The following is a 12,484-nucleotide window of genomic DNA, read 5'->3' as shown; positions in this document are numbered from 1 at the left end:
TCAACGTCAGAGGACTCTGTGTGGAAATGCACAAAATTTAAAGCTCTAAACACTCATTTTTGTTAAATAGCAGGGATTGTTTATAAATCCGCTTCAAATGGCACTTGTAAATATAGTGTGGGAAAGCCTGCTATTTTTGTTAGCTACATTAGTTTTATAGCTACACAAAACAAAAGTAGCAAACCGGCAACTACGGACTTGTAGGTGATGCAATAAAACCCGTTCAAACACCCCATTTGTAGATATGAAGATAGATAACACTTGTTTCCTGTTTCAGAATGTATTTAGCTCATCTTCACACCTCATTAAGCAAGTTTGAAGTCACGTGTTTCTCATTCTGGGTATCACTGTCTGTAGGGAGTGGTGCAGTGCAAGTTGTTCAAATATGAACTGCTGCAGGACGATGAGAGACAGTGTGTGAAGTGTCGGACGACGTGCTACCTGTCTGCGCTCAGCTGTTCATGTCAGCCTGGCGTGCAGGTGTGTCTGCACCATGTCAACCACCTGTGTTCCTGCCCCGTCTCCAACTACACACTCAAGTAAGTGCTACAGCCGTAAATAACAGTGTAGCTGATCTTATTTTGTTGTCATTTTTAAAGGCCCCATAATGGATCCGAAACCCTAAAATATTAAAACCTGTTGGTTATATTGTATACTCCTGTTCTTTTCTTGATGAATAGAACCTTGATCTATCGGGGTGCAGAAGGTGTGGGGGAGGCAAATTGATGTGTCTTGTCTGGACTCTTTTAAAAAAAACAGCCGCTCAGGTGGCGCAGCGGTAAAACACACGCTGTTCACCAGAGCTGAGATCTCGAATACATTGTATCGAATCTCGGCTCTGCCTTGCCGGCTGAGGCTGAGCGGCTACATGAACAACGATTGGCCTGTTGTTCAGATAAGGGGTGGGACTAAATCTGGATGGGGACTCTCTCTCAGACTAGTGCGATTACGACCTCTGCTGGCTGGTTGGTGGCGCCTGCATGGAGATGGGGAAGAAGTGTGGTAAGGCGTGTGGCCCTCCGTGCACAGCGCTGTACCGCACTGTGCTTGTCAAGTGTAGGTGATAAGTTGTTCGATTGCTGTGCACGTTTCGGAGGGGGCGTGGACCAGCCTCGTCCTTCGCAATCAGGAGCAGGGACCAGCATTAGTGAGAGGATGATTGACGGGTAGAAATTGGATGCGCTAAAGTGAGAGGAAAAAGGGGTTAAAAAAAAAAAAACAAAACAACATTTTCAGATTTCCTGCCACAGTAGACAGTGACAGTTTTACAAGTTTTTTTTTTTTTTAATGACACTACAGACAGGATAATCCAGATGCTGTTCCATCTGCAGGTACCGTTTTACACTAGATGACCTCTATCCCATGATGAATGCTGTGATGGAGAGAGCTGACTCGTATGATGAATGGGCATCCCGCGTTTCAGAGATCCTGGAGGCCAAACTGGACAAGAAGCGCAGTGAGTTTTACTGAGAACTCATTCAATGTGGGTTGTTGGTACACAAAAATATGAAACATTTGAGTCACAAATGACTCGTATTTGTGGTGCTAAGCTTTCTTTGTTGGCCACCGGTTTGGTTCTAACTATTCTAATGAATGTATGGTCTTGCTTACTACAACTGTAAAAATGTATCTGCACCACTAAATTAGTGGTACACAATTTTCTACAACAGCGTATTTCTGCCAGAGAAGTAATAAAACTATGTAAACATTTTCAAACAGGAGGTACAGATGGTATGGGTTCAATATGACTTACTGATTGCAGTGACAATACACCCATGGATTTCTATGTTATATATAGCAGAATAACAAGCATCTGTGCAGATGTCTCATCCAATTTAGTAATGACCTGTCAATCACTCACACAGCCTTTCTGTTATCTGTTCCAGCTCTTTCTGTGTTCCACACTCTGCTGGAGGAGTCCAATCTGAATAGTTTTCCGGATAACGATTTGTTACGGCACCTGAGAATGGTCACTCAGGATGCAGACAGATGTTCGTCTGTGGCTCAGCAGCTGCTTAATGGCAAGAGACAGACCAGGTACTTAACCTCAGATTTACCAGATTGTATTAGGGGGGTAGTGTTTTGTTCTGTTAACAATGCAGTCATTGTAGTGACCAGAAATATATACTAATCACACAAGCTGCTCATTTATACATTAAATTTATTTATCCAAATACGACAATCCCATAATGCACCATAGGCTTTTTGCAATTGCAATTAGAAGTAAAAGTGGCAAAGTTTTGCCATTGAATGGTATCTGCCTAGGAGATGTGGCCTGCTACGTATGTTGTGTGGCTTAGAGGTGGGGGTAAAAACACAGAAGAGAAGACTAGGATGGACTGGATTAGGAGCCAGGCAGGGGGAGATGAAGGCCAAAGTGCAGGTTTATCCATGCGCTGAGGGAGGACATGCAGGTGGTTGGTCTGACAGGAGAATGTTCAGGACATGGCAAGATGGATCTGCTTTGGCGACCCCTAGTGGACACCTAGGTTGGAACATATCCTACACTTGGCAGTGTCTCTCCTCTCTCTAATCCTAGAGTTTTGAGCATTAGAGGGAAACTACAGCATATAAATAATGCAGATTGTGCAAAACAGTGTTACACTAGTATACTGCTGCACTAAAGTCAACATAAAGCAGAAATGAATTAAAAGTCTGAAGTATTTGGAGTAACGTAGCAGCATGTCTGTAATAATCACTGTATTTTATCTTTTATAGGTATCGGGCTGGTGGCGGAAAGACTCAAAGTCAGCTGACTGTAGAGGAAATGAGGTCATTTGTGCGTCAACTATACAACCTACCTTGCTGCCTTACACAAGCACCATTACTGAAGGTAACACACACACACCCACACCCACACTGCTGACTCACATCCTGGTATGCAGCCTGGAGCATAATGTGTCTCTTCTTCTGCCGTATGGCTCTCTGTGAGACTCATCACTGGCAGCTGAAAAGATGAGGCCGGTGACTGTGTCACACATTAAATATGATAAGATCGGTTGTTAGCATCAGCAAAACTATTACTAGGCTAAATCTAAGTGTCTTTCTAACACATGTATGTGTTAATCTGAAATCCTTATGGTTCAGTTTTGAATTCTCTAATTTAGTCATAGCATCTGATGTTCTCAGCAATCAGTAGACTTGCAGACGTGCTTCCTCATTAAACATTTCCTGTCCAGTACTCTAGTACAAAGTAGACAGCTTTCTAAGAACACATCTGCTAAAACTTCGTTGCAACAAGATTATAAGTAGAAGGATTTTAAGTGCATGTTAGTTGCACTTTAAGTGCTTTGTAAAAAGTGAAGATATTTAAATGTAGTCAGTATTGTTATACTGATTCATTTTAGTATTTTTTACTAAACGAAATTAACAGAAAGAGGTTAAAGAAAGTGAGCGATTAAATACACTACAGAAAACCGCAAAATATTACTGCGGCGAAAGTCAATAAGCCATTTTTTTTATTAATCTGATTGGATAGACCTGTTTTCCCCCTTATTTATATGAAACTGCATATTTTCATTTACATTTGCAGCATCTAACAAAGCGAATTACAATTATGACTGAATACAATGTATATAAACATATATGAGGGTTCTTCAAAAAGTTTCCGCACTTTTAAAACTTAATTTATTAAGAATTTCAAAAACTAATTATATCACTTTTCTACATCGTCACCTTCTGATGCATTTTTCCCAGCATCATACCAACTTTTTAATGCCATCAGCAAAAAATGTTTTTGGTTGAGTGAGTAGCCACTGATGCACCTCTGCTTTCACATCCTCATCACATGAAAATCTTTTTCCCCTTAAAGCTTCTTTGAGTGGTCCAAAAAGGTGGAAATCAGATGACACTAAATCTGGACTATAAGCTCTCTCTCAGTCTCTCAGAAACGATCAACTACTACTCCTACCGCCCTCACCATTTCCAATGAAAATATAAAAGTGCGGAAACCTTTTAAAGATTCCTCGAACAGATGTATAGAAACATACATTTAAACAGATTTATTAATGAAATTTTGCAGGGATGAAAACACATCAAATTGAGACATTTAGAATGCTGGCACTTTATTCAGTGTCTTAAACCTCTTTGTCTTTCAGGAGCTGCTGAACTGTATTGAAGATTTCCAGGCTCACAGTGAGAAGGTTCTCTCTGACATTGTGAGCTCTGATTCTGTGCCGGAGATTCAGTCTCTGCTGGATGAGAGCTCAGAGTTTGATGTGTACCTCCCCGAGGTTCCTCAGCTGAGGGAGAAACTGGAGATTGCTCGCTGGTTGGCCACAGTGCATCAGGCTGAGGTATTGGGTGGCAGCGCCCGTGGCCTCTCTCTGGACACCATGAGGCAGCTGATTGATCGTGCTGTTGGACTGAGCTCTGACCCCGCCATGGAGCGAGCTATGGCTTGGCTACAGGAGCTGCTCACTGTCTCTGAGCACTGGGAGGAGAAAGCACAGGCACTGCTTAAAGCCAGGTGATTGTGGCACTCAGCTACTGAAATTTAATCAAATCTATATTATTTTTGGGCTGTTGAAGAACAATAATAATTAAATATGAAAGATCTTGATGGCTAATAGCTTAAATACGCACGTAGTGAAGTAAAGCCACTGGGTTGTTCTTCTGTGCTGGAAAATAAATATTAGTTTCTGGAAAAATTCTGATGAACCAAAAATGTATCTTGTTTTTATACAGCAATACTTAGTAATGTCACCCAAAACATTAATACCCAAAATTAAACACCTACTAATTTTTAATAATACTTAATAATTCAATTAATATGAATGTTGTGTTTTCTTAATATCATTAAATATATTAAAATCAAATTATGAATATAATATGACCGTTAATGTTCATTTCCAGAGACTGTCATTAATTATAAAGGTATTCAAGCAGTTATGGGTAACACTGACCAAAAAAAGAAATTGTAGTTTTTTGACACAGATTACCAGACACCCTATAGATTACAGATAAAAGCTTTATCCTGGTCAGGGTCCCAGTGGCTCCTGTTCCACTTAGTACCACTTGTAAAAATTTCAAAGACTGAGTCCACCTGTCACATTTAAAATGGACAATAAAACTTAAGCTAGTACACATTCATTGCACACTTTGATGCTGTACTGTTCATGTCGCTGCTATATTGTCTATTTTATTCTATGTTTATATATAATATGTATATATTTTTTATTTTTTACTTAGTCTGTCAGTGTACCGTACTGTACATCCTCATTGCACACTTTGCCTGATGTTGTACTGTTCATGCTGCTGCTATATTGTTTATTATACGTTTAGATATAGTGTTCCTTTTTTATTATTTAACTTGATGTATGTATGTTGACACTTGCACCAAAAGAAATTCCTGGTACATCTGGTACTTTGGCGATTAATAAAGATTCTGATTCTGATTGATATTTTACTAATGTTCTGCAATTTAACTATGAAACCATCATTGATACTTGTGATTATGTTAGAATGTCATTGAAACCAAGCTTCAAGTGTTCTAAATCGATTGATCTGAACTAGAACATTTTATGCAATTTACCTCCTTACCTCCTAATATTTTCACCTCCTTATACCTGTCTTATGTCAGGTGGGGGCAGCAAATAGCAAATATAATACAAGGCCACATAATTTATTCAAATTTCTGGAACGTACCAGGGCATGGATATAAAAGTACGACCCTACATTTCTGTTGTGTATTAAGTATTTAAAAATGCTATAATACAACTACTGTAATGCATTGTTAATTAAATCAGTTCAACTGCAGGTTTGTCTCATATGTCATCATATGACTTTGGGGTTGAGTACAAGACACAGTTTAATCTGAAGTTGTTTTTGTGCAGAAAATATTTGCACTGCCTTTAAATGGGATTTTAACAGTCCTGTATAAAATGTCTTTCATATTCAACACGTGTTATGTACTAAAGCTATATATATACTGTATATATTACACATGTACATGCATCGGTAAGGATATGAAAAACACGAAAGGTAGAAATATCCAGCTTAATAGCTCTTTGGTCCATACAGCAAGACTGTAATTCACAAATACATCAAATAATAAAAAACAAAGATAAAAAATCCTGAACTGCATAGTATATACAATAATGTTTACTTTAATGATTAGTCCGGTACCAACAATTAAACGTATACATTGTATTACAGACCAGGAAAAAATATATTATGACTTGCTAATTTTACCTTCATTTTTTGATCCTCTTTAGGCGTTTTGAGTGTGTGGAGTCTTTATCTGCCATCCTGAAAGAGGTCGAGACTGTTCCTACATACCTGCCCAACTGTCTGCTACTGAAAGATGCAGTTGACAGAGCTACAGAATGGCTAAAGGAGGCTGAAGCTTTGCAGGTATATACTTCCTTTTTGTATTACAGAAGAATCAACAACCTCCAAATCAAGAGTTACAGTGATTTGTAATTAGATAAGTTGCAAGCTCATAGATAAGTGAGGGCCTAATTCATTCTCATTTTCCTGTCTAAAACAAGTGAAACAACATGCATTGTTTTTAAATATTGCAAAATTATTTATCATATTAATCAAAATAGTTATATAGTGAGAAATAAATTATTCAGAAAAAAATCAGTAAATCCTGAAACAGTTCCAACCACAGTTATCTCTTATGCTGAGAAATGCACCAGTTGTCTATACCAGGTCACGTGTTATGTAACTCCTTAATGTAACTGCAAACCTTTAATTAAATAATCAACAACATTTCTGCAGACTTATTTGTCAGTCTTGACCTTTGAAACTTGATATCAAACAAAATACAAAGATGGGTAAACTGGGACACTCGGGTGGCGCGTCATTGCTGAGATTTCAACTCTTCTATTGGCTGGCCAGGTGCCTGCACAGACATGATGGGAGTACATTTTGGGAGTTGAGGGTTTGGCCGAAGCCCTGCGATGAATTGGTGCTCTGTGCAGGGCATTCCTAAATTGGAATACACCATTTCCCAGTGGAGCTGGGCGCACCACAGTCCTAACCAGGAAGGTTAACAGTTAATATACAGGGTGGGTCGTTTATATGGATACACCTAAATAAAATGGGAATGGTTGGTGATATTAACTTCCTGTTTGTGGCACATTAGTATATGGGAGGGGGGAAACTTTTCAAGAGGGGTGGTGACCATGGCGGCCATTTTGAAGTCGGCCATTTTGGATCCAACTTTAGTTTTTTCAATGGGAAGAGGGTCATGTGACACATCAAACTTATTGAGAATTTCACAAGAAAAACAATGGTGTGCTTGGTTTTAACGTAACTTTATTCTTTCATGAGTTATTTACAAGTTTCTGACCACTTATAAAATGTGTTCAAAGTGCTGCCCATTGTGTTGGATTGTCAATGCAACCCTCTTCTCCCACTCTTCACACACTGATAGCAACACCACAGAAGAAATGCTAGCACAGGCTTCCAGTATCCGTAGTTTCAGGTGCTGCACATCTCGTATCTTCACAGCATAGACAATTGCCTTCAGATGACCCCAAAGATAAAAGTCTAAGGGGGTCAGATCGGGAGACCTTGGGGGCCATTCAACTGGCCCACGACGACCAATCCACTTTCCAGGAAACTGTTCATCTAGGAATGCTCGGACCTGACACCCATAATGTGGTGGTGCACCATCTTGCTGGAAAAACTCAGGGAACGTGCCAGCTTCAGTGCATAAAGAGGGAAACACATCATCATGTAGCAATTTCAAATATCCAGTGGCCTTGAGGTTTCCATTGATGAAGAATGGCCCCACTATCTTTGTACCCCATATACCACACCATACCATCAATTTTTGTGTTCCAACAGTCTTGGAGGGATCTATCCAATGTGGGTTAGTGTCAGACCAATAGCGGTGGTTTTGTTTGTTAACTTCACCATTCACATAAAAGTTTGCCTCATCACTGAACAAAATGTTCTGTGTAAACTGAGGGTCCTGTTCCAATTTTTGTTTTGCCCATTCTGCAAATTCAGTGCGCCGATCTGGGTCATCCTCGTTGAGATGCTGCAGCAGCTGGAGTTTGTAATTGTGCCATTTGTGAGTAGCTAATATCCGCCGAAGGGATGTTCGACTGATGCCACTCTCCAGTGACATGCGGCGAGTGCTACGCTGTGGGCTCTTGCTGAATGAAGCTAGGACAGCCACTGATGTTTCTTCATTAGTGACAGTTTTCATGCGTCCACATTTTGGCAAATCCAACACTGAACCAGTTTCACGAAACTTGGCAAGAAGTTTGCTAACTGTAGCATGGGAGATGGGTGGTCTCGTAGGGTGTCTTGCATTGAAATCTGCTGCAATGACCCGGGTACTGCGTTCACCAGACATCAACACAATTTCTATCCGCTCCTCACGTGTTAACCTCTGCGACATGTCAATGGCTGTAAACAAAGAGAAGCTTGTAAATAACTCATGAAAGAATAAAGTTACGTTAAAACCAAGCACACCATTGTTTTTCTTGTGAAATTCTCAATAAGTTTGATGTGTCACATGACCCTCTTCCCATTGAAAAAACTAAAGTTGGATCCAAAATGGCCGACTTCAAAATGGCCGCCATGGTCACCACCCATCTTGAAAAGTTTTCCCCCTCCCATATACTAATGTGCCACAAACAGGAAGTTAATATCACCAACCATTCCCATTTTATTTAGGTGTATCCATATAAATGGCCCACCTTGTATAGCAATTTCAGCAGTTCTGTTGTATAAATTAAAACAGGTTTATTTACTGAGGTCTGTTTCTGTAACTATAATTACTGAGTTGTAGGTGTGTGTGCATGTTAACAGGCAGGAGGGCGCGTTCCTGTGTTGGACACAATCAAGGACCTGGTGCTGAGGGGCAGGTCGATTCCTGCACAGCTGGATCCTCTGGAGAAACTGGAAGCACTTGTCTCTGAAGTGCAGGCATGGAAGGAGTCTGCAGCAAAAACCTTTCTAGTGAAAAACGCCCCCTTCACCCTGCTGGAGGTATGAACATTTACAGCCTGAGCCACAGTTTGGCATTATGTAATCCTGTGAAATGAAACCATCTGGTTGTGTTTTTTTGCTTTATGAAAATGTTGATGTTTTTTTTGCAGAAACTTGTCTCTCGGTGTGCTGATTAATTTTGTCGTGTCTTGCTTCCTGCAGGTGTTGTGTCCACGCTGTGAGGTAAGAAGTCCTGTGAAAAGAAAGACGAAGAAGACAAAAGGAGATGCAGTGTCATTTGGGAAAAAGAGATCAGGAAGACTGGACTGTCTCACTGATGTAGAGAAGACTCTGTCAGAGAGTAAAGACTCAGCTGCTGCCGTGAGTTCACACGCACACACACAGAGACAGTAAACAAGCTCAAATCATTAGTAGTAGTATTACTTGCTTTGAGGTTTATGTTGGAACAGAAAAGGACCTTCCCCAAAATGTTGCAACAAAAAGAGTTATTTAAAAAGTTTGATGTGAAACCCATCCCAGCAGCCTGCTCAATGTACTGAGCTCAATCCCAGCAAACACCCCAACAAAATTTGGGATGTTAATTGGAAGTGGTGTTTTTTGCATTTCCCCTAATCATCTACACCCAAATATTGACAGTAAACCAGGGGTGCATAGACCAAGTGATATACACAAGGTGCAGAATCTGCCACACCAGATGAACCCACCAACACCTGATAAATGGAGAAATCCCCAAAACATGTCAAACCTGCTGAGCACCTGTTGCAACAAAACACATTTTAATAGAATGCCCCAAATACACCAAGGAAAGACAACAAGAAACTCTTACACAAGACAACACAAGAACCTTTTTAACCTACCTTGCAACCCTAAAAATGAAAATATAAACTGGACCAAAATATAAGACGATAAAATAAACAGACTAAAACATAATACCTATTTCTGCCATTGAATGACACATTTGTGTTAAACATGCCGTTAAAACCCAAATAAGTAAATAAATAATCTTCTTTCCTAATTGCAAACTCTGTTCCACCCTCACTTTGACTGAAGAGTCACGTTATGCCCTTCATGAATCATCCACCGCTCATGCAGACATTGCCTTTGCAGCAGCAATGATGAACCACATGAACTGCCCTCCCTCAAGCACATCTAATTCCAACTCAAGAGCTTGAGGTCTCAGCTATGGTTGGCTAGCACATATGACATGTGTCAACCGAGGACCATTATAGCTGTAGAATGTGGAAATGGATGACCAGAAGTCTGGGTCTGTTTTTGATTTTTAACTGCAGTAAGGGTTTGGTGGTTTAGAACTTGACCCATCTGCACAGATCCCTGATCACTGGCCAACATTATTGCAAGAATAATGCCTGGTGGACATGCTGTTATTTTAACTCAGCCATGAAATACAAAGTCTGTTAGCATTAATACTCTTTTTACTTTTAAAGCAAACATAGCTTTTCTAAAAAATGACCATAAGTGTAACAAACTCATAAAGTAATTGCCTCTCATTTCAGATGGCCGCTCTCGCTGAAGTCCGTTTAAAAGAGCTGGAGTCCCTGGTGTCTCTCCGTGCAGCTAACGAATCCAAACTGCTCCCAGCAGCAGACTGCGGTACTCTAAAAGTGTGCGTATGTGAAAAGCCTCCCATGGGCGCCATGCGTCAATGTGAGCTGTGTAGAGATGCGTTCCACAGCGTGTGTGTGCGTGGGATGGCAGATCAGCCGGACTCTGAGCCGTGGTTGTGCCCCTCGTGTCGGCGTTCGGCTAAACCTGCCCTGGACAGGATCGTACCACTGCTGGCGTCTCTGCAGAGGATCCGTGTGCGGTTACCGGAGGGAGATGTGTTGCGCTACATGATCGAACGTACAGTGAACTGGCAGCGGCGAGCACGGGAAGCCATGACGTCCTATGACCTATCATCTACCTCTCAGGAGCACATGGGAAAGCGCTGTGGAGACGGCAGTGGGAAGGTGGGTGTAGTGCACACCATGCTTGCATGAATAGCGATGAAATATTTAGGAATAAGAATAAATTATGAAATATTTTTTAATTTATGAATGAAAATAGCACAAATGTCTTGTTACATTTTACATAGATATTCAAAAACTGTTGTTATTGAGGGGTGGAGGGAATATTGTTATTGGATAATATTGAGGAAATTAAATTTTTTTGTAAAAATACCAAAATTGCTACTCTAACTTTGGCATGTACCAGTAACTGGTTGGTTGGCTTACTGCAGATACCACAAGAGTAGCGCTCGGGTGGTGCAGCGGACTACCACACTAGAACTAGCTAGTTCAAATCTCAGCAAAGACACCAACTTGGCCAGGCATCCACACAAACACAACTGGCTGTGTGTAATGCCTAGTTCACACTACACGATTTTTGCCCTGATTTTCGCTTGGCGACTGGTTGGCGCTAGATTTGCCGGCTCGGGAGCAACTTGGTGTTCGCTTGGCGATCGAAACTCGGCTCTCAATTGCTATGTGTGAACAACCCAACAACTCGATCCGAGCGGCTCACCAAAGTGAGATTTCTAGCATGCAGATATCTGAATCTGAGTTGCTCGACTGGCAGTGAGTGCTATGTCGAACAGCCAATGAGAACGCAAGATACGGTGTGAGGGGAAACGGAGGGGAGGAGACCAGAGAAGCTCGCCTGCGATTCCAGTTGTTGATAGATCGTGTAGTGTGAAACCCCCTCTCGCAGATCAGTCGTGTAGTGTGATACACACCGACTTGAAAGACTCCCGATTACAAGAGATCCAGTCGTGTAGTGTGAACTGTACAGCGACCTGACGACTTGGAAAGTCGTGTAGTGTGAACTTGGCATAAGGGAGGGGAGATCAGACAAGGCTTCCTTTTGAGGGAGCCCAATACTGACAGGCGATAAGAAGCAACTGCAAATTGAACACGTGTCAGAGGGGGCATGTGGTGACATAGCTCTCCTTGATCTGGAATTGGAAGTGACTGGATTGGCAGATAAAGATGTGCCTCTATCAAAAATTGTTCCTGTCACATTTCTAAAGAAAACAGATGTACAGCTCTACCTCCATATTTTACATGTACATTTTTGGTTTTTAGCAGACGCTTTAATCCATAGTACTGTGACAGTAAATTGTCTAAGCAATTGGGGATTAAGGGCCTTGCTCAAGGACCCACCAGTGGTGAGGCTTGAAGCAGTGACTTTTTGTTCACTAGTCCAGTACCTTAACCACTAGGCTTCGGCTGCCCTACATATACCCAGGTATTCTACCATGGAGCGTAGGGGTACAGGACACATTGGTGAAAAAATGCTCTATAGCCCCTTCTTAACCCTTTTTTTTCAGACAAAGAGGTGGCATACCTTAATCTAGTACATTGCCCATAGTTCTCTTGTGCATTAAAACTTGACAATATAGGTATATATAATATATTTTGACGTGTATATATATATTTGGTAGTAAATGATTGACAGAAAGACTATGAGAGAAATCTTTAACCAAGCCGGTATGAAAACAATCCCTGTTTGTTGAGGGAAAAAAACAACATAAGAAAAGCACTTAATAGACTGACATGATGATGATAGA

At 40.9% G+C, this 12,484-nt stretch overlaps 1 protein-coding gene across 1 annotated transcript in view; it reads left to right on the top strand.

The window, feature by feature from the left end:
• The window catches only part of kdm5bb (lysine demethylase 5Bb), a 41,853-nt gene that overhangs the window by 24,988 nt on the left and 4,381 nt on the right, over window positions 1–12,484 (top strand). The window contains exons 16-24 of the mRNA XM_062999048.1: window positions 358–539; window positions 1,332–1,456; window positions 1,887–2,037; window positions 2,719–2,833; window positions 4,098–4,468; window positions 6,216–6,354; window positions 8,776–8,955; window positions 9,118–9,276; window positions 10,431–10,886. Coding sequence (XP_062855118.1) covers window positions 358–539; window positions 1,332–1,456; window positions 1,887–2,037; window positions 2,719–2,833; window positions 4,098–4,468; window positions 6,216–6,354; window positions 8,776–8,955; window positions 9,118–9,276; window positions 10,431–10,886 — 1,878 coding nt within the window. The remainder of the gene's footprint in view (window positions 1–357; window positions 540–1,331; window positions 1,457–1,886; window positions 2,038–2,718; window positions 2,834–4,097; window positions 4,469–6,215; window positions 6,355–8,775; window positions 8,956–9,117; window positions 9,277–10,430; window positions 10,887–12,484) is intronic.

This window comes from Trichomycterus rosablanca, chromosome 7 (genome assembly GCF_030014385.1).
Source record: "Trichomycterus rosablanca isolate fTriRos1 chromosome 7, fTriRos1.hap1, whole genome shotgun sequence".
NCBI classification, from domain to species: domain Eukaryota; kingdom Metazoa; phylum Chordata; class Actinopteri; order Siluriformes; family Trichomycteridae; genus Trichomycterus; species Trichomycterus rosablanca.
This window is presented reverse-complemented; position numbering and strand designations above follow the sequence as displayed.